This window comes from Polyodon spathula, unplaced genomic scaffold, assembly GCF_017654505.1.
Source record: "Polyodon spathula isolate WHYD16114869_AA unplaced genomic scaffold, ASM1765450v1 scaffolds_828, whole genome shotgun sequence".
Classification (NCBI taxonomy): domain Eukaryota; kingdom Metazoa; phylum Chordata; class Actinopteri; order Acipenseriformes; family Polyodontidae; genus Polyodon; species Polyodon spathula.
This window is the reverse complement of record NW_024472315.1, coordinates 27,960-48,933: the sequence shown is the minus strand read 5'-3', so window position 1 is coordinate 48,933 and position 20,974 is coordinate 27,960. Positions and strand designations below refer to the sequence as shown.

Sequence of the window (20,974 nt, the reverse complement as noted above, 5' to 3'; positions counted from 1 at the left end):
CAGCCCGTTCTCAGCCCCTCTCAGTTCCTCAGCCCCTCAGCTCCTCAACTCCTCAGCCCCTAAACTCCACAGCTCCCTCAGTCCCAGCTCCTCAGCTCCTCAGCTCCTCAGCTCTAACCACTAGAGTGCGTGTGTAGAACAAAGCTGGGGTTCTAATAATATTGTCATGAAAAAAAATTGGACACCTATTCAGATGAAAGTCAAATATTTATTTCAAATGTATTCCATACAAAACATTCAGCTCAAAAAAAGAAGCACACACACACAGTGGCAACTAAACAAAGAATAATTTTGAGAAAAACAAAAACAAAAAAACACATAACAGGTGAGCTATGATTCCACGGGCCCGTTTGCAAAGTGTCTAATTTACTCCTATTTCTGTTTAACAGAGAAAAAATTTCTTGAGTGTGTTTGAAACAGTAAAGTGCAGGTGTCTCTTAGTGCTAGTGCTGCGCTGTGGAGATGTACCTGCGCTGACCCTGCCGGCACAAAGCGAATAAACTAAAGAAACCCGAAGCCACGAGCCCTTCACAAACACACTAGTGGATTACAGAGAGGACTGACACGTGGCACGTCTCTTCAGTAATAAACTCCACATTTTTGAAAGGAGAAAGACACCTGATAACCAGTCAACTACTGTAAGGGATGGGATTCAACATCTCCGAAGCACTGCTGACATTTTGAACGTTCTTGTTTTTTTTTTTTTGTGCCATTTACTTGGGGTTTTAACATAATAGGAATTAATGATATCAAAGTAACACCTTTAAAATATGCCCCAATCAAGTTTAATATAGTAACCTGAACAGTGGCAATCTAACCCTAGAGTATATTCTGTGATGTTGATTAACCCAGGGGGCTGTGAGAGCATTAAGATAGACCTCCCCTCATAGCATTGCAGTGACCATAACATTCTATTTTATATATATATATATATATATTTATAATAACTTTGCTATATTACATTTGTATTGCATTGTTTTATTTAAGGGTACAGTGTATAGATTTAAAACAGCTTTTAATATATTGAGACTATCAGCTCTGCATGTATTTCCTGTATAACTCATCAGTAATTCATTACAAAAACACAGCCGCAGCTTGAGAGAAGAAATCTATAACCTCCCACCGCTGCAGGGGCGTGCCAGCTTCATTCACATATAGAGTGGCAAGAAGGCTTTACAAGGAGGGAAGAAGCTTGTGCGTGTGTGTGTGTGTGTGCGCGCGCGTGCCTGGGAATGTACACAAACTGGAGAGTCAACAAGTCCAGTGTACAGGAGGGTGAACAGTGGAAGATATAAATTAGACACCCAGGAATCAAACAAGAACTTATAAAGTCACCTGAGGACCAAAAAGCAAAAGCACTGACAGTGGACAAGCACAGGGGGTGCTGTGCATTCATGATTAACACAAACTTGCATTAACAAGACCAAAGGAGTGCAGAATTCCACCAGACTCACGCTGACAGCCATAGTGAAGCTCTGATCAGCAGCTTGCAGCCTGCTTTGATGATGCTGGGGTATACTCCACACTTACCTTGAATACCTGCGTGTTTAACTTACTGGCTCCAGGACTGGTTAGTCCCCACATGACAACAACACCCATGTTTTAGAGGAAAGCCTTTTTTGGATCAAGTCATGGATTAATAAGAAGCATTTCTGGAAAACTTTCACTTGCATATAAAAACGAAAAGCTCACAATTTGACCTTAACAGGACCTTTGATGCTTGTCTACAAAGATTATCCGTAGCAATGCACAAGCAAAGATTGATACGTGAAATGATTATTATGAAGGAAATCTTGTGCACCATGAACTGCCATGATTATTTCCAGAGATGTATTCTTTAGAAGGTCCGATTGACTCCCACAAACTCTCTTTGGTTATCAAATGAAGATTGTCACCTGGCACAGCAGCACACACACACACACACACACACACACACACACACAGAGCACGACAATCAAAGCATAGATAGCATTGCATTCTTCATTTCAGTGGAGCAGTGAACCTAAAACCAAAATCACATTGTGTAAAAAAAAAAAAAAAAATAGTACAGTGTTTAAATTGGTATTTAATACAGCATACAGGTTACAGCACGACCTTAAAAAAACAGATCTCCATTCTAACACAGATTACAGTTGAAAGATGTTATAGCAAAGTGTTTCATTCTTTCCTGTCGTTTCCCGTCGCTCCAGTTTAAGCTGTCTGTCTCTCTGACTGTCACTTTGAGTCAGTCCGTCCTAGCACAACTCTACAGACAATCACTTCCTTCCTGACAGGAAATAGGGCCCCACCTCATGACCCCAGGTGTTCCTATTACCTGGGACACACGACAGGACATTCGCTTATAGTGTTGTGCCTGGATCTGTGGGCTGACCCTTGTGAGGGTCAGGACTACAGCATTTGTTATTAGATCTGCAACATGAAATGCAAACCAGAAAACAATAGGGGAGGATTAGAGCTTTATTAAGAGGGTTCGAATTTGGTTGTTAAGGAGGGGCAGGCAAGCAAAGCGTGTCTTTATTTCTTTCTTTTAAGTGCAATGATCGCTCAGTAGATATTGCTATATGATCAATGCCCATAATGAATTGTTTTAATCATTAATGATCTATACCCTTAAAGACAAAGCCGCTGTGATTGAAGACCCCCTCTGGGTGTTTTAAACCCTGATTGTAAACCAGATCTGTATTTATGAAATTCTCATTTGAACTTGAAATAGTACCAGTGAGTGTATAGTTTCTCTGGTTTTTACACTTCAAACACGTCCAAAAATATGTTACAAAAAAAACCCATTTCTAAAGCCTTTCAGCCCTCGATTGAAATACAGGAGAGGCTTCAGCGTTCAGACAGTTTAGAAAATATCTACAATACAACAGAAACTTTAAATCCTTATCTCGCAGACATGAAATGCAGGTTTTTACAGAGCTTCTGAAAAGGGAGACTTCAATTAGGTGCAGTTCCATTCCTTAGCCTGCAGAGGGCTCTATAATGCTTGTAGGAGTGCAAGATTCTAGAATTCCTACACAAGTTTGCTGTAGCTTCAGGTTCCGGAAAGAAGAATAGCATTGAAGTCAGTCTGCTCTTCAAGGTAAGCTAGTTTAGGTATGATGGGCGATTCCCAAGGAAAATGCTGTAGAGTGTGAAATGTTCTGCTCGCTCGCTCTCTCTCTCTCTCTCTCTCTCTCTCTCTCTCTCTCTCTTGGTGTTGGCTAAGTAAAGATCTTTTGGATTAAAGACATTGAACCTGAGACTGCAGTAGCAAGTGCACCACAGTACCCTCTAGTGGGTATGAATTGAAACAGCAACTGTAAAATAAAAGTAGTTGAACAGGAGGCTCTGTAAACTGTGAGGCACTCTCTCTGATGCTTTGGACTCCACTTCAGGCAGCAGAAAATGAAAAGTTTGTCATTCGGTATCTGGATTCTTCATTTTGTTCTTGACATAAACTGCACTCTGTTTCCACTTGAGCAAGGCACAATGAACTATTAAGGCCACCCTCAATTGTACCGCTAACAGTTTGATTTCCCTTTCTTTCTAAATAAGCACCTTCATTGCTCACTGAACTCTACAGAGCACTACTGTATTTAGTGCACCACAGCGCCCTCTAGTGGTTTTTAATTGAAACAGCGGCTGTAAAATAAATGTGCGATATTGACCCCTCCTCTTCATTTAACCACACCCCTTTTACCAATAGGACACACCCCCTAGTTTCAGCTGGAGGCGACCTGGACTGGAAGCCGCCTCTAGTTTATTTCCCTTTTTGCAGGTTGAACAGATAATAATGATCCTGTATATGACATGTCCATTTTAGAGCAGTGTTGCATTGTAAACTTAAATTGGAATTTCCCCATAAAGTCATAACATGGCATTTGTTCTAAGAGAAATCTCATTCAAGGAATTTGCAGTCTTAAGCATTGCTATTTAAAAAGACTTTGCAGTTCCAATATTTGTCCACGCGTGACACTAAACATTTCATCAATTGCCCACCAGATGGTAGTATAGCACAAGGATTAAGCAGGAGAATGAACCCCTTAATCTTCAGCTATATTTGCTATCCATAACCAAGATAGCATCATTCTTGTGGTTGAAAAGGACCGATTCACCTACAACTCTAGAAACACACAGCGTTAGATTCTATTAGCTTAAACGCTCATGTTCTTGATCAGCTGCAAACAGTCGACTGGTGCGATCCCTGGTCTGAGTTTAGGGGGTTAGCTTATCCTACGTGCGCACAGCATCTGGTTTGAGGAAGAGTCTGCTGTGCCAGTAATCGGGGTTATCGAAGGAGTGGTCCCGCTCACCAGCACCGGCCCGCATTTTCACAAACCCGTTCACACGGCCCTTCTCGCTCGCTTTCTCCGCTTCGGGAAAGTTCTGATATTCCGGCGCCTTTTCCGGGGGCGTCGTGTTAATGGCGTGATCCTTGGAGTCTTCCGGAAGTGCGAACGCGTCCATCTCCTCGTATTCCTGCTGATCCGGGGCCGTGCTTCCCGATTCCGGACCGTTTGAACACAAATCTTCCACCGACGCTGCTTTCCCAGTCCTCTCGCGTTCCACTTGCGCCTTGCTGAAGTTTTGGAGCATGCTCAGTGACTTGGTCAGTCTGGGCTGCTTGTTCGTGTACTCGTAGTCTTCCTCTTTCTCCTCCTTGGCTGTTGTTTGGTCCTCCTTCCTCCGGGTGGCGCTCGGAGGCTCCTTGGGGTCCAGCACCACGTTGCGCGTGTCCATGTACTCGTACTCTACAGTGTCTTTTTGTTTCTGTTGCTCAGCAGGGGCTGCTGGGGATTTGGAGGCAGGGCAGCGTGGGGACCTGCTCTGCTTGAGCTCAGCAGCGCCTCCCGGGGGTGGCTCGGCAGTACTGCAGCGTGGTGACAGTGCGAGCAGACGGCTCTGTTTGTTCATGTATTCATATTCTTCACTGTCGTCGTCACGGGGGCCCGACAAGGACAAGTGTGGCTCTGGAAAGAAAACAAGGAGAAACATTATTAACGGAATCATTTACCTTTTTCACACTACTTTAAAACAGCAATTCCCCTTATAGTTTAAAAAAATAAGTACAGGTTTAAGAAAGCTCCCAAAAGAGGGAGGAGGCCTGCGTGCCAGCAGCTAAAACCACCTTAGGTAATATAAACAAACTGGTAAGCCAACAATGTCTGGTTTCTAGTGCACAGAAGGCACAACTCTAGAATAAGGTAGGAATGAATGAAAGTGCACACGATTGTGGGACACTGCAGCTCAATGCCAGTGCTTCGTGTTTATTGGTTACCTTTCTCGGGGCTGCCGGAGGTTCCCGGCATGACGTATCCGTTGTGGTCCTCCTCCTCCTCCAGGTCCCCTGTTTCCACGGGATTGATTAGGCTGACGCGCTGCGAGTGATAGGCGCTGTCCTCCCGGCGCCGCCCCCTGCGCAGGCTCCCAGCCAATGAGCTGTCCTCGTTCATCTCCAGCTCCGACGCCGTGCCACGTCCCTCCGAGGACTCCGAGAGCGTTCGGGTCGAGTCCAGGCGGCCCCTCGAGGGCCACACGACCTGAGAGGAGAAACACGTGACCCGGGGCATGGGGGAATTCAACATGCACTGGAACCAGTGGCTGAACTGGTGTTTTCATTCTGGAGTGACACATTGCGAGCGAGGGTTTATTGAAGAACGTTTTGTAAAATGTGCCTAAAAGCGGAGTGATCTGGTGCATTCTGGGAGCAGTTACACTGTGTGGGTTAATGGCACTGCACAGATACAGATCCATCCCAGTCCTGCCTGCTAACCTTTACTGACTCAATGGTGTAACACTGATAGCTAAGCACAGGCTTTATTTTTGTAAGGAAAGTTATGTTAAATAACATCACACACATGTGAGGAGCCGCCACTAACAGGGACCCCTGCATGCTCGTGATGCTTTGGGATGGGCCATTTATTAGCTGTTTGATCCTGCTAGCTTACTAAATATAGATAATCAATACTGGAGCACCATTCATTCTGTCTTCGGCAATCACCATTGCAGTCATCCAAATATCTCACCCAGCCTATCTGTGTGTGCTGGTGGTATTGCTAGCAAATAGGTGAGTAAAACCATTGCCCTGTTTTTAAAGAGTCAGTTATCTATTCAGGGATAGCAAGATATTTATTAATAAAAGAGGTCTTAATGGAAAACAAAGAGTCGCAGGGTTTGTGATTCTACTGCACTTCTAGTGACCAGAGACAGACAGGGGGACGGGGGGACAGGGGGACGGGTCTCGGTTCCTACCTGTCTGGAGTGCTCTCCCGCTGTCCCGGGAGTCATTGGGATGTACCCCGCAGGACTGCCCATGCTCTGGGGAGACACAGACTTCAATCACAGCACTGACAAGAGGAGTAGGGGCTGATGTGAATAACGCCACAGCTAGATTTTCAGCAGTATTTCACTCTGGATTGAATCAACATCCTATCCAAACTTATCCTGGGCTTACCCCTAAAAATAACAGCTGTATTTAGCGTGCCACTGCACCTTCTACTGGTTTTCAATTGAAACAAGGGCTGTAAAATAAATCTAGTTCTGGATGAACCCTCCCCCTTCGTTTAGCCCCACCCCTTTTACCAACAAGACCAAGGTCAACATTTAAGAAGGTTTACAGCTGTTGTTTGAATTAAACACCACTAGAGGGCTCTGTGATTACCCCTAAAAATAAGAGGTTGATGCAATACAGCTTGAGGGTGATCAAGAGTCAGAGCAAAGACATAACAAAAGAGCATGGAAACGATAAGGCTTGATCGTACACGGCAGAATTAAACAAAATAACTGGGAATTTCAGCAAGCTATTGGTAGGTGTTTTTACTTGCATAAGGGAGTCCTCTTTAAATTACACTTATGGGTTTAGCCGCACACTATAAGTACCTTACACCCCCGGGGCCAGCTCACCTTTGCAGAGTCTATCCGATGACGACATGGGAAGCGCATGGGAGTGAGGTAGAGGGAGGAGGGATTCAAGGTACCGTCAAGCCCCGCCTCCTCCTCCTCCAGCTCCACCTCCAGGCCATCTAGCTCCCCCCCCTTCTGGGAGACCTCTTCAAACGGGGGCTCCATGTAGCCATTGTTACGCTGAGAGAAGGGGGTGGGATACAGTGACATCACAATAGTGGAATCTCCCCATTTACAGTGACTAGCATGGGGTTAATAGCCCTTTTCACAGATGGCGGTAATGCATTTCAATGCTGGTTTCATATCGCTAGGGAGCAATTATGAAGAAACCAGATTTATGGCATAACAATATTTCCTGAGCAATCCTTTAATTAATAATAATAATAATAATAATAATAATAATAATAATTTTCACTGCAGTTTTTCGGTCTGATTCCTTATTTCACTGGGGCGTTTTGCTCCCTGTCCAGTAGCACAGGATTATGAGCAACTGCAAAATCATGAATTGAACCCGAATTGAATATTGTAGGCAGAAACTGCATTTGCACGATCAAACACAAAGTTCAAGTTACAACATTATCACACTGCACCCTGATAAAGCATCCCACACATTTCTAACCCTGAAAGAAGAGCCTGCTCTCCAACCCCTTCAGATCCCTCTCCTCCCCCTCCCTCTCACTCACACTGATGACAAGATAGCGGGGCGGGTCTCTGGCCATCCGAGTGAATTCATTGGCCAGCTCTTTGAAGGTGGGTCTGACATTCTCGTCAATCATCCAACCTGCCAATGGGAGACGAGTAAAATTAAGTGGCGTATACAAATCACCAATGAGCTGTTCCAGCTATGTTTTGCAGCCTATATAATTAGCAGTACATGTTTGCGTTTGGAGAAACTGCCAGCCTATTGTGTATAGTAGAGCCAAAGCCCTCAAAGGAATGACAGTCTTATTCTTGTGCTCAGCTGAGAGCGCTTTGGACCTCCCTCTGCAGTCTGGGAGCGCTCAGCGACTCTGAAGTGACACTCACACTTCACCATGACCATGTAGACGTCGATGGTGCAGATGTGAGGCTGGGACAGGCGCTCCCCCTTCTCCAGCAGGTCCGGCACTTCCTGTGGGCGGATGCCAGAGTAGGGCTCGTTCCCAAACGTCATCATCTCCCACACTGTCACACCTGCAGGGGGTGCCAGAGACACAGCTCAGACAAGCCGCAATGAAAAAGCACCACACGCAGTAACACTTATTATGCAAACTTTACCAACATCGCCAGCCGTCACAGAAAACCTGTCTCTTACTTACTGTCTGCTACTTAATCTACAGCTATGACCAAACATTTAGCATCACCTAGAATTGAGACATCATTTTAAAAAGGATATGCGAATATAGTGTAGATCTTTTATTTAACATCACGCAATCAAAGAAACTACAAAATCGCAAAAGTCTACTAGAAGCCATAATAGTAAATAGGGACCCCCTTGTAAACGAGGTCTCGGCCGACTTCATGAAGCAAAATGAGTTCATTCTATAGGGCGATGCAAAACCTTTGGCTAGAGCTGTAGACGTAGGGCTTGGTTTTGAAAGTAAATGCACTTTTATCAAAGTATTAGCTTACCTTACTTTTGTATTTTGACTTCAAATGAAAATGCATTGCAGTGTGATGTCACTGTATCACTACCAGACAGACAGTGTGCTAACTTATCAGAGCCGCGGTGTGCCTGTGCAATAATAGATCGTAGGGTTTCTCCAGGGTAACATGCTGCGGCTGGGCTGTGTATCAGGCTGGGCTGTGTGTCAGGCTGGGCTGGGCTGTGTATCAAACCTTTGGCTAGAGCTGTAGATCAGGCTAGGGCTTGGCTTTGTGATCAAGCTGGGCTGTGTATCAGGCTTTTATCAAAGTATCAGGCTTACCTTACTTTTGTATTTTGACTTGTGAAAATGCATTGCAGTGTGCTGGGCTGTGTATCAGGCTACCAGACAGACTGTGCTGCTAACTTATCAGAGCCGCGGTGTGCCTGTGCTGTAATCAGGCTCGCTAGGGTTTCTCCAGGGTATCATGCTGCGGCTGGGCTGTGTATCAGGCTGGGCTGTGTATCAGGCTGTATCAGGGCTGGGCTGGGCTGTGTATCAGGCTGGGCTGGGCTGTGTATCAGGCTGGGCTGGGCTGTGTATCAGGCTGGGCTGGGCTGTGTATCAGGCTGGGCTGGGCTGATCAGGCTGGGCTGGGCTGTGTATCAGGCTGGGCTGGGCTGTGTATCAGGCTGTGCTGGGCTGTGTATCAGGCTGTGCTGGGCTGTGTGTCAGGCTGCTGGGCTGGGCTGTGTATCAGGCTGGGCTGGGCTGTGTATCAGGCTGGGCTGTGTATCAGGCTGGGCTGGGCTGTGTATCAGGCTGGGCTGGGCTGTGTATCAGGCTGGGCTGGGCTGTGTATCAGGCTGGGCTGGGCTGTGTATCAGGCTGTGCTGGGCTGTGTATCAGGCTGTGCTGGGCTGTGTATCAGGCTGTGCTGGGCTGTGTATCAGGCTGTGCTGGGCTGTGTATCAGGCTGTGCTGGGCTGTGTATCAGGCTGTGCTGGGCTGTGTATCAGGCTGGGCTGGGCTGTGTATCAGGCTGGGCTGGGCTGTGTATCAGGCTGGGCTGGGCTGTGTATCAGGCTGGGCTGGGCTGTGTATCAGGCTGGGCTGGGCTGTGTATCAGGCTCAGGCTGTGCTGGGCTGTGTATCAGGCTGGGCTGGGCTGTGTATCAGGCTGCTGGGCTGGGCTGTGTATCAGGCTGGCTGGGCTGTGTATCAGGCTGGCTGGGCTGTGTATCAGGCTGGGCTGGGCTGTGTATCAGGCTGGGCTGGGCTGTGTATCAGGCTGGGCTGGGCTGTGTATCAGGCTGGGCTGGGCTGTGTATCAGGCTGGGCTGGGCTGTGTATCAGGCTGGGCTGGGCTGTGTATCAGGCTGGGCTGGGCTGTGTGTCAGGCTGGGCTGGGCTGTGTATCAGGCTGGGCTGGGCTGTGTGTCAGGCTGGGCTGGGCTGTGTATCAGATTGCTGCTTGTATTGCTGACTGACCGTAGCTCCACACGTCGCTCTGGTGAGTATATCTGCGGAAGTGTATGCTCTCCAGCGCCATCCATTTAATAGGGGTCTGATAAGAAGAGAGAGACACAGTGAGCCGCCACACCAATTATAACAGCTTCCCATAGTAAAAGCACAGCAGAGTGACAGCATGGAAAAGCACGGCATTTTAGTGAGGCATGGTAAAGCATATTAATAAACATGGCCAGCTTTTCTAAATTCACAGCATAATCCTGGGAAAACTTGTGCACAAACAGCGTGGTACAGTTTTCTAAGGGAGAGTGAGGGTGAAGCAGGTAGTCTGGAGGTGCTAGCCTGGGTCTGGCCGAGCACAGTGACGGACTGAGACACCGACCTTGACGTCGTTGTAGTATTTCTTGTCGTCGGGATACAGCAGGTCTGCGATCCCGAAATCCGAGATTTGGACGATGTTGTCCGATTTGAGCAGGACATTCCGAGCGGCTAAATTCCGGTGGACCATCTTGTGCTCCTCTAGGTAATACATGCCCTGCAATGTGAGCGAGGCTTTTTAACAGGGCTGTCGGAGAACATGCAGCAGTGTTACGATCTATTCCAGCCCCCTGGTGCTTTGCAGTGTGAGTGACAAGCGAGGCTCACCTTGGCGATCTGGACACACCAGTTCAGCAGACGCTGGGGGCTCAGGCTGTCCTGCTTCTGCCTGATGTGTTCCAGCAAGGACCCCTGCGTGCTGAGCTGAGTGACAAGCTGCAGGCAGGCTCCAGGACAGACCCCCAGTAAGCGCACCAAGTAGGTGTGGTCCAGACTGCCCATAGCCAGCATGTGCTGTAATACAGAGAGAGGGAGAGAGGGGTGAGTATACCACCCCTGAACAGCAGAGGGAGCTCCAGGGCAGATCAGAGAGGATAAGACTCACGCCTCAGTGCATTCACCTTTTACCTGTATCTTGAAGAAATGATTATTTATTTGGACAACGCCTTTATCCAAGACGACTTACTGGTGTTACAGGGCAGTACAGGGTGACAATGCAAGCTTAATATATAATACAGTATAGTTTACAGTAAGTGCAGATAATAATGCTACTAAAATGCAATATGACTTAGGATGCAGCAAGTTAGGGTTACAAGTTATATCTACAATGACATAACAGTAGTGCAATAGTGTAAGGATAGCGCATCAGCTGAGGATCCAGTAACGTGGTGCTCAGGCCAGGAAAGTCATATAGTAGGAGGGGCGGATCAAGAGGGGGATCTTGAGATACGGGACTACAAGTACCAGAATGCACTGCAGTGGGGGTATCCCATTATCCCATTGTTAAACAGTGTGACAATGCTCATGACAAATCACATAAGTCCTGTTTTAGTTTTGCTAGATGCAGAAGATTCATAGTCCATATGCCTAATTGAACCACTTTGGCTGTAATTATAATGGTTTTATTCAGCATTGTGCTGCAGAGCTCAATGCACCGTACACAGGATAAGAGGGACAGGGTTTCTGAAGCTCACCTCAGTGACCTCATGGAAGGTCTGTCGGCCAGTCCGGTCCTGGATAGTCTTAATGGCGACAGGAATCTTCACTGAATCTCCTTCGGGAATCCAGAATCCCTGTGGAGAGAAAGACAAGATCACTTAAACACGCAGAACAGCTAGGCGCTGCTCTACACTGGCTCCTGTGAAAACCCAATGGGACACAACAGAACCACAGCAATCAGCCTCGAACCTTGTGCACAATCCCGAAGACTCCAGAACCCAGAACCTTCATCTTTCGTAACTCTGCCACCTTCAGAATTCTGGCGTGGGCCTTTGAACCCTTCTCCCCCGGGTCAAGGGGCTCTAGACACTGCAGGAAACAAACCAGCGTTACCGACCGATGGAGCTTGCACTGGGCTGCATGGTTAAAGATCTTAGTAACAAGCATTTAGTTTAACCAGACATCGAAGCTGGTACATTATTCGTTTTGTCTGTTTTTAAATGTGCTGCCAGTATACTTATGAGTTATTTCAAAAATCTTATTACTAGAGCGACTTAGCTTGGAATCTGTTGGTATTTTAAAGTCCATCCTGTAGCCTCTAAACATGCCCTCTGTACTACTGGAACACCAGAGTGTAACCGTTAACCTGCTCCCCCCTGCAACACTCAACAGTGGATGAAGAAACACATCAGTAAGAAACTCAACAGGAGATGCATTCTTAAATCCACTCAGTTTGTCCCCTTGCAGTTTGTTGCTGGGGGGACAGGTTACTGGTTACACTCTGGTGTACCAGCTACCCTTAGAGAGATGTTTGAGAGCTCTATAGAGACCACTATAGAGTTTGAAGCTTTAAAAAGTCAGACTGAAACAGATCGTAAACCAGAAGAACACCAGTTCAGGTAGCGGATATTTCTGTTGCTTTTTGAGGAACGTCTCTAACGCTGTGCAGTGGCAGTGTGACTGGCGCTCACCTCTCCGCTCTCCAGGTACCTCCTCATGGCTCTCTTCCTGCGGATGGCCAGCCCGCGGCGGTACAGCATGGTCAGCACAAACACGGAGGCGAAGACGATGAGCCCTGAGAGCACTCCCAGCACGATCCCTGTGGTGGGGACACTGGGGGGAGAGAGACAGCGGGACACACGGCTCAATCACATAGGGCTCACACAGACACGCCCCGCTGCTTCCCTCTTCATCAGCCCAGAGGCAATGGAAAAAAAAAATCAAAGGGCCTTGAACATTGCCATGCTTAGGAAAGTCCTCTGGACATTGCGTTTAGAAATATTCTCACCTGGACACAGCGCTGGGGTTTCCAAAACAGTCACTCTCCTCCGGGCCACTGCACCTGCAAACACAAAACAGCAGGGCTGACACTGAGACAAGGGTCCTGTAATCCAAAACAGCACCCTAACGTGCAGGACGAACAGCATGCACACTGGAAAAGACCTGCTATGAACTCAGTGGACATCCAAGAGTTTGCAGAGAAGTACCAAGCTCAGGGACTGGGCTCCGCGCAGTGCCTGGGACTCACCCCTGGGTGCAGTTTGAGTGGCAGGGCTCACAGCGGCGCTCGGCGTTGGGGTATTTGAAGATGCGGCCCCGCTGTCCCATGATGCCCTCTGGGCAGGACTCCACACAGTGAGGGCCGTCCTGGAAGTGAGCGCAGTAAACACAGGCATCCGGACCCTGCAGAGAGAGGTGGGGGGGGAGTGAAGAACAGCTTGGAGTGTATGGAGTGGAGTGATGCACTGTGTGGAGTGTGGTGCACTGTATGGATTGTGATGCACCGTGTGGAGTGTGATAGAGTAAAGGTGAAGGATTTTACCGGCCCTCTGCAGCTGGGCTCTCCTTCAATTTTCAGACACTCTGGGTGACATGGGTAACACTCGTTCGAGGGTGTGCTAAACTCCCGAAACTCACTGCGAAAAAGAGAGAGAGAGAGAGAGAGCGTGAGAGAGGGTGAGAGTAAGAGACTTACAGGGGGAGAGACAGGGTGAGGGAGAGGGAGAGGGAGAGGAGGTGAGAGAGGCAGGCAGGCAGGCAGGCTGACTCACCCCTGATTGAAGTGGCAGTCTGGCACACAGGTCCCCTCTCGGCTGTAGTTGCGGCAGGACAGGCACTGATCCGGACCCGGACCCCAGCAGCCATTGCTGGAGCACAGCGGGTCACAGAGATGACCCTCTGACACTGGAGACACAGAGACACAGAGACAGAGGCACATAGAGACAGAGACAGACACAGGGACACAGAGAGACACACAGACACAAGAGTTAGATTCACCGAAAGCACTCCACAAGCTAAACCCTTCTTTTTCTGTGCATGGTTGTGCCATTCTGCTATTCTGTTGTTACAGTGATCTACTTTTTTTGTGGTACACAATTACAATGCAAAAAATCAGTAAGCTGTGTCAGCAAGTGATAGGGAGAGTGATTGGAGTGATACAGGGTGTGATGGCAGTGATACAGAGTGTGATGGGAGTGATACAGAGTGTGATGGGAGTGATACAGTGTGATGGCAGTGATACAGAGTGTGATGGGAGTGATACAGAGTGTGATGGGAGTGATACAGAGTGTGATGTGAGTGATACGGAGTGTGATGTGAGTGATACAGAGTGTGATGGGAGTGATACAGAGTGTGATGGGAGTGAAAGGGGACTCACTGCAGCTCTGTTCCGGGCGGTTGTTCTTGATTTTGGTTCCCTGTCGTTCCCTGGACTTGGTGAGGAAGCTCCAGTTGATGGTGTGGTGGAAGCAGAGCTGGGGGTTGTCACTGATGTACACACTGCCTGAGCTGATCTCCCTCAGGGATCTCAGCCCCAGAGAGGTCACATTGGGCAGCTTCATCACCAGCATCGAGAAATCACTGCCGACAGACACACACAGAGTCTGAAAGTTAAAGGCTTTAGTGGCAGACCCGTATCGAGGTGAAATAAGGGTTTACTCAGACATTGAAGCTGATACATCATTACTTCTGTCTGTTCTAAAATGTAAACTTCTGAGTTAATTCAAAAATCTTATTACTAGAGGTCGGAATCTGTTGGTATTTTATATCGACATGATTCTGAGAGCTCTACTGAGGCCACAGTGGTGCTTTAAAGGGACCAGGGTGAGACGACTCAAAGAGAAAACGAGATACAGTTTTATTTATTATTATGGTAAGCTGGGGGTCATGCTGACAGATTACTGTGATTAATGTGAACTGTCTCCTGGTAAAGGATCAGAAAAAAAGACACTGAATGCCAATTGGAATTGATCAATGCAGCTGGAATGTACTTATATAGAGCCCTGTATATAAATGGCTGTTGTAGGGAAACACTACACTTGGCAATTTAATCTTGGAATTCTTTACTATTTTAGCAATAAGGGTTATGGATTTTATAATACTTATCAGTACGTGAAATGACACATAAGGGCTCCAAGACTCAATAGAGCTGCCAGAGACAGCGAATCAGAGGAGCGAGAGTCCGCGAGCGAGAGAGTCTTACTTGTAGAGCGTGCGTCCGCGGATGGTGGTGAGATTGGAGAAGATGCTGAAGTCGTTGAACTGTTTGGGCCACGACTGGATGTTAAGAAAACCTGGAATGCAGAAAGCACTGCCGGTCAGAGTGGCCAAGCGAAACCCCGCCTGCGAAACCTCCCGCCCCCCATGACCAACCCACTGCACCTGTGATCTCCCGCACGGTCCCGAAGATCTTCAGCTTCTCAGGATCCAGAGCAGAGATGTTGCGCCAGGGGTCCCTGCAGAGAGGCAGAGAATCGCACTCCCTTTACTCATTAAACTCCAAGCAAGCTTTGATCTACAGCCCTGCCCACAGACAACGTAAGCCACTTATTTATGCATTTTAAGGTGGTTGATGCAATCCTGGTTGGCACTCTTAGGAGAAAGATTGCACTGGAAAGGAATCGGAGGAGGAAACCCAGCAATTGAAAGGATGAAAAAGAGCATCTTCTGAATCAAACGCCCTACCCATGCTTCCTAAATATAGGCGTGTCAATTCCTCCCCGCTCCCCTCGCAGGCTCTTACCCGTCGATGCCGGTGGTCAGGAAGTGCAGGTTGCCCTGGATCTTGGTGCAGTTGATGAAGCTGCTGATGTTGCTGGAGTCCACGGTCTGCCTCTTTTTGGAACCTGTTCCCTTGCAGGCTGGGGCACAGAGGAGCAGAGTGCAATTCTTTATTAAAGGTGGTTCATTGACCACACTGCGGACCGATTGAGCAGAGGCCTGGTTATTTCAGTATCTGAGTTCGGCTCTGGTACCTTTGGGGCAGGGTCCGTCGCACGGCTCACACTGCTTCACTCCCTTCTTCTCAACCTCCATCTTATCTGGGGGGCAGGCGCGGACGCAGGAGCTGCCGTCCACCACGAAGTTCACTGCAGAGACGGAGAGAGCGGGACGGGGGACCGACACCAGGACAGGGTGAGTTCCACTCATGCATGTGAAGGCATTTTACTCATGCTTGCAGCACAGATGTTTCTGCTAAAGCAACATGTTTTTATACAGCCCTTATAAAAGACTACCCAGGGAAATTTGCATGATAATTTTGCCATGCTTTTCCCATGGGCATTGTATGCATTTACTGTAGATTACCGTGTTTTATCATGTGTTTTTAATATGCTTTCCCACACCTCTTACCTTTACTTTACCAATACTTGATTATACTTTGCTATGCTTTTACTGTGGGAAACCTTTATAAGGGAGTGCACAGTTATTAGTATGTAAATTGAACTACGTTCAAAGTTAATGCTAGTATTTCAATCTATAAAAATATTCATATTCATACAAAGACACATCAGTAAAGTGCAGCTGCTTTTCATCTGCAGCGTTGTCTTTGAAATATGTGCAGTAGAAGATACAAGCAAAGAACAAAAGCATCTGGGACAGAGGTAGTGGAGGGGCAGCATTGCCAGGGAGCAGGGGGGCGCACTCACGGGGGCACTGGCTGACGCAGATCGAGCCGTACTGGTACTTGGCGTTGGGGTTGGGCTCCAGCTGGAAGCTCTGCTTGTTGTAGATGAGAGGCTGCGGGCAGAGCGGCACACAGGCCCCCGAGTCATTGAAGTGGCTGCAGGCCTGGAGACAGAGAGGAGGAGGGAAGCGCGGAGGTCACTGCAGAGCTGAACAATCCTTAACAAAGACTGGACAGTGTCCCGGGACATTCTTACAGCAATGCGTTGTCAGCATTGTGCACTTAGCATTGTGACAGTGTTTTCACAGTATTGTGACAGTATTGTGACAGTGTACTCACAGTATTGTGACAATGTTTTCATAGTATTGTGACAGTGTACTCACAAAGCAGTCGGTGTCCAGCACTCCGGAGCACCCTCCCGCACACTCACTGTGACAGCACTGACTGGGGCTCCTCCCGAAACAGCGCCCGTTACACTGCGGGGCACAGACCGTCTTCGTCACTGCCGGAGAGAGGGAGCAATGAGTTCCAGCCATGCATGAGACTGCCTTTCCAAACCACCTCAGCTCACACATTTACAGTTTTCACTTTAGGAATAGGGCCCATAGTTCCATGCATACTGCACACACCAAGAGAGAGAGAGAGAGAGAGAGAGAGAGAGAGAGAGAGAGAGAGAGAGAGAGAGAGAGAGAGAGAGACTCACAGATCTGACACTTATCTGGCCCGGGACCCCAGCATCGGTGATTACAAGACTCGTGGCAGGAGCCTGCAGGGACACGAAGGGCATCATTAGCAAACCAGAAATGCTGTTTTGTGACAGCACTGTGACAATAGTGTGACCGTGCAGTGACAGTAGTCTGACAGTGCTGTGATAATGCTGTGACAGTGCTGTGACAGTGTTTGTGACAGTGCTGTGATAGTGCTGTGACAGTCTTTCTCTCACAGTTGTCATCCACGCTGTTGTTATCAATCATGACCCTGGCGTCCGAATCCCTCACGATGTCCTCCCAGTTGATCTGGGGCGCGTAGCACAGGAACTTGTTGTTTTGGATCAGCAACCCCCCTTCCAGGATCTCTGCGGAACACAAGGGGTTAAACTACGAGTCAGGGCTTAAACTACAAGTCAGGTATTTATCAGGAGGCATTGAGGTTAAGGTTTTATCACACTACAAGCTGTATTGGATTGAATCAAAATTATGGCAGTGCATAGCCATGAACAGAAGTATCTGGTTTGTGTGTGTTCGTGTGTGTGTGTGTGTTTGCATGCCTCTGCTTGGGGTTCCCATAGTTTCCTCCTACACACGGCACACCCCTCTGCAGGTAATGGGGGGCGTGGCACCTCTCTGAGGACATTTCCTGCCGTTCAAACTTAACAGCCTGTGACTCACAGCAGAACAGCAGAGCCTCCCTCCCTGCCTGTCTGCCTGCCTGCCTGGCTGCCTGGCTGCCTGTCTGCCTTCCTCCCTGCCTGTGTGTGTGTGTGTGTGTGTGTGTGTGTGTGTGTGTGTGTGTGTGTGTGTGTGTGTGTGTGTGTGTGTGTGTGTGTGTGTGTGTGTGTGTGTGCATGTGTGTGTGCGTGTGTGTGTGTGCAAAAACCATCTAAGGGCATTTAGACATCTGAATGAAATCTACTTGAACAAACTCTGGTCTTTCAGAAAGGAATTCTTATTGTCTTTTTATTACTCATGCATTGCAGAATAAGCATTCACATGCATTTTGAGGAGTGTCTCAGCGGTGTACGAACGGGTCACAGCAGCCACATCACATACATACAGAGGGCCCTCATGCCCTCACGGTACCAGAAAGGGTGAAAACATCTGTATCAAATGGAGGGTGTTTCGGATTACAGCTGAATGCAGTCCGGGTGTTTATAGGAGGCTGGGAGTGTGTGATTACAGTCTGGTGCTAATTATTGCGTCTCGAGTGTGACATACTGAGAGCGGCAATTCTTTTTTTAATTAGTGTCCTAAAAATGTCAGTTACATACAGCAGTTTTTATGAATTGTGTTTTTAATGCAATCCAATATAATAGAACCTGCACTTTTTTGCCAAAATGTTCTTGCAATTCAGCAAGTGTTAAGAATTCCAATCCAAAGCACCAAGACAATATGGAGTGTGAGTGAGCAGGTCGGTGTTCTACCAGATGCCTGCTGGACTTAACATCTAATGTGTTTCACTAACTATCCAAGAAGGAATCAAATCAAACAGTGAAAGCTTAGCATTGTCCTGGCTGCAGGAGCACAGTAACGTGTGTCCGTGTGCCTGCCTGCGTCACACTGCTGGCAGATAACACAAGACGGGTGGGAGGCCGGAAATAGTCTTAGCTGAGCCCTTTCTGGCAGTCTGTGCTAACCTGAGCTGGACCACCACAGGAACACACACACGCACACACACACGCACAAGGGAATCCTCCCAGTTTCCTAGTCTATTAGTGTCATTTCTTTAACACATATAAATAATTTATACAAAAGAAAAGATTGTGTGGCTACCTAACAGGTTGATTTCCTGACTTTTCTGAAATGTTCGACAGCAGTGTAGTGTGCGTTACCAAAGGCACTAGTTTGCCTGCTTGACTTAGTTTGATCAATTTCTACCTTGAAGTGCCACATGTGTGTGTTTGAGAGCACCCTGGATTCATGGCTTGTAACTCACACTAGCCCTGCTGCTGCTGCACCCAGGCCTGGGGTTCACAACTCCCCTCAGTGAAGTCTATCATTATTATTATTGAAATGATCAGGAGCTAGGAGTTTGAGCAGGATTAGACACTCACACTTGCCATGCTGCTGCACCCAGGCCTGGGGTTCAGAGCTCCCCTCAATGACGTCTATTATTATTAATATTGAAATGATCAGGAGCTAGGAGTTTGAGCAGGATTAGACACTCACACTTGCCATGCTGCTGCACCCAGGCCTGGGGTTCAGAGCTCCCCTCAATGACGTCTATTATTATTAATATTGAAATGATCAGGAGCTGGGAGTTTGAGCAGGATTAGACACTCACACTTGCCATGCTGCTGCACCCAGGCCTGGGGTTCAGCGCTCCCTCAATGAAGTCTGTTATTATTATTATTAGTAGTAGTAAATGTGCTCTGAATGAACAGATCACGCTTCTCATCACAGCACAAAGTCACATTCGATCTGCAGGTTTACTCAAAGAAGTTGTTCATATGAGGGGAGAATAACTGATTAAACATCAAACTCCAGGCTCCTGATCATTTCAATAATTCAGCGAAACACAGGCAGCTCTGACAGCCGGGACTGGGAGCAGCAGGGCTAGTGCCAGTTGCAAGCCGTGTTCGTTTCGTTAACCACCTCTCTGTAGTTATTTACTAAAAACAATAGGGATGCAATTCAGATGGGTTCCCTGGTGCTGTACCATGCCAGGTAATGCATCTTCTCCTGCTCCTCTGGTACCTGTCAAGCGGTGTGTCTCTCACCTGTCAGCTGCGTCAAGCCCAGCTGTTTGAGCCCCAGCACCCCCTCCTTCTGGTAGTTGATCAGTATGGCCAGTGCGTACATGTCCTCGTACAGACTGGTGCCTCTGATCACTCGTAAGTTCTGCAGAGGCAGAAAGTCAAACTGGTTGATAGCGATGAGGATGTAGCCAGTCACCTCCCTGATGGACTGGAGAGGGAAGGGAGAGTCAGAAATGCAGTGCAGGAACCCCTTCCCCTCCTGTTCTCCTCTGTCCCCCCCGGGGGGGGACATACGCGCGCGCGCCCCCTCTGCCGCCCCCTACCTGCAGGAAGCTGAAGTTGCGGCTGTGCTCCATGTGTGTGATCTCCAGGTTGCCCATGACGATCTCACAGCCATCGTACATCTTCTGCATCATCTGGTACTGCCGCTCTGAGTTCCCAGTGACACTGAGGGAGTTCTGAGTGCCAGAGCAAACCGACACTGCGCGGAGAGAGAGGTGGAGAGAGGGGGAGAGGGGGAGAGAGAGAGGAGGGGAGAGAGAGGGAGGGGGGAGAGGGGGAGAGCAGGGGAGAGAGGGAGAAAGAGAGGGAGAGAAAGAGGATCGAGTGAGACCTCACAGCCTATAATAAACATTTCTAATTTCATAATATCTATAGTAAATCAGTGTTTACCATTTTAAAAAAACAAACATCCCTTAGGGAAGTTATGTGATTATGTAGCCTTCTTTATAAAGCCAGGCTAGCGGGATACATTCTGAACACAGCTCCATAGATTGCTCCACATCTTTAAAACATCTATCTATCTGTGATGTGTTAGTGATCTACTGTTCAGAACAAATCTACTGAACTCATTAAAACACCTGCCTTGTAGAGTAGAGTAGACAGCATCACCACAGTGAATAATCAGAATTAGAATTGCCGGGTGATTTGGGGCGGGCGTTATCAAGGCGTGAGTCTCTATCTGCGGAGGGCTTGTTCAGAGCTCAGGCTGCATGGGCAGTGACTGGCGGGTCCTGTTTGCATTCATGAGCGTCTTCAGTAACCTTGAACATGTGCAGGGCGTGGATTCGAGAGAGCGACTCCACTGCTTTCACACCACATAAAATAGTTACTGAGTGAACTCGGTAACCCTCATCCATCAGACTGATTACCTGAGAAACGACAGAGGCAGGATGGGGGGGGGGGTTCAAGGTGGTGATCTCTCCTACACAACTTCAACGACTGCTACAGAGAAGCACTGAGTCATTGATCATAATGGAC

The 20,974-nt window shown here is 47.9% G+C and overlaps 1 protein-coding gene across 1 annotated transcript in view; it reads right to left on the bottom strand.

Moving 5' to 3' along the window:
- Positions 1-2,045: 2,045 nt before the first annotated feature.
- erbb3a (erb-b2 receptor tyrosine kinase 3a) overlaps positions 2,046-20,974 on the bottom strand; it is a 34,888-nt gene continuing 15,959 nt past the window's right edge. The window contains exons 2-28 of the mRNA XM_041241897.1: positions 20,038-20,195; positions 19,736-19,922; positions 17,243-17,374; positions 17,003-17,065; positions 16,683-16,801; positions 16,322-16,463; positions 15,650-15,763; positions 15,418-15,535; positions 15,057-15,130; positions 14,878-14,968; positions 14,053-14,255; positions 13,448-13,580; positions 13,219-13,312; positions 12,925-13,079; positions 12,685-12,738; positions 12,368-12,509; positions 11,646-11,765; positions 11,432-11,530; positions 10,566-10,751; positions 10,303-10,455; positions 9,942-10,017; positions 7,912-8,058; positions 7,569-7,666; positions 6,886-7,065; positions 6,235-6,300; positions 5,261-5,522; positions 2,046-4,952 (exon numbers count right to left, since the gene is read on the bottom strand). Coding sequence (XP_041097831.1) covers positions 4,216-4,952; positions 5,261-5,522; positions 6,235-6,300; positions 6,886-7,065; positions 7,569-7,666; positions 7,912-8,058; positions 9,942-10,017; positions 10,303-10,455; positions 10,566-10,751; positions 11,432-11,530; positions 11,646-11,765; positions 12,368-12,509; positions 12,685-12,738; positions 12,925-13,079; positions 13,219-13,312; positions 13,448-13,580; positions 14,053-14,255; positions 14,878-14,968; positions 15,057-15,130; positions 15,418-15,535; positions 15,650-15,763; positions 16,322-16,463; positions 16,683-16,801; positions 17,003-17,065; positions 17,243-17,374; positions 19,736-19,922; positions 20,038-20,195 — 4,103 coding nt within the window. The 3' untranslated portion in view covers positions 2,046-4,215. The remainder of the gene's footprint in view (positions 4,953-5,260; positions 5,523-6,234; positions 6,301-6,885; positions 7,066-7,568; positions 7,667-7,911; positions 8,059-9,941; positions 10,018-10,302; positions 10,456-10,565; positions 10,752-11,431; positions 11,531-11,645; positions 11,766-12,367; positions 12,510-12,684; positions 12,739-12,924; positions 13,080-13,218; positions 13,313-13,447; positions 13,581-14,052; positions 14,256-14,877; positions 14,969-15,056; positions 15,131-15,417; positions 15,536-15,649; positions 15,764-16,321; positions 16,464-16,682; positions 16,802-17,002; positions 17,066-17,242; positions 17,375-19,735; positions 19,923-20,037; positions 20,196-20,974) is intronic.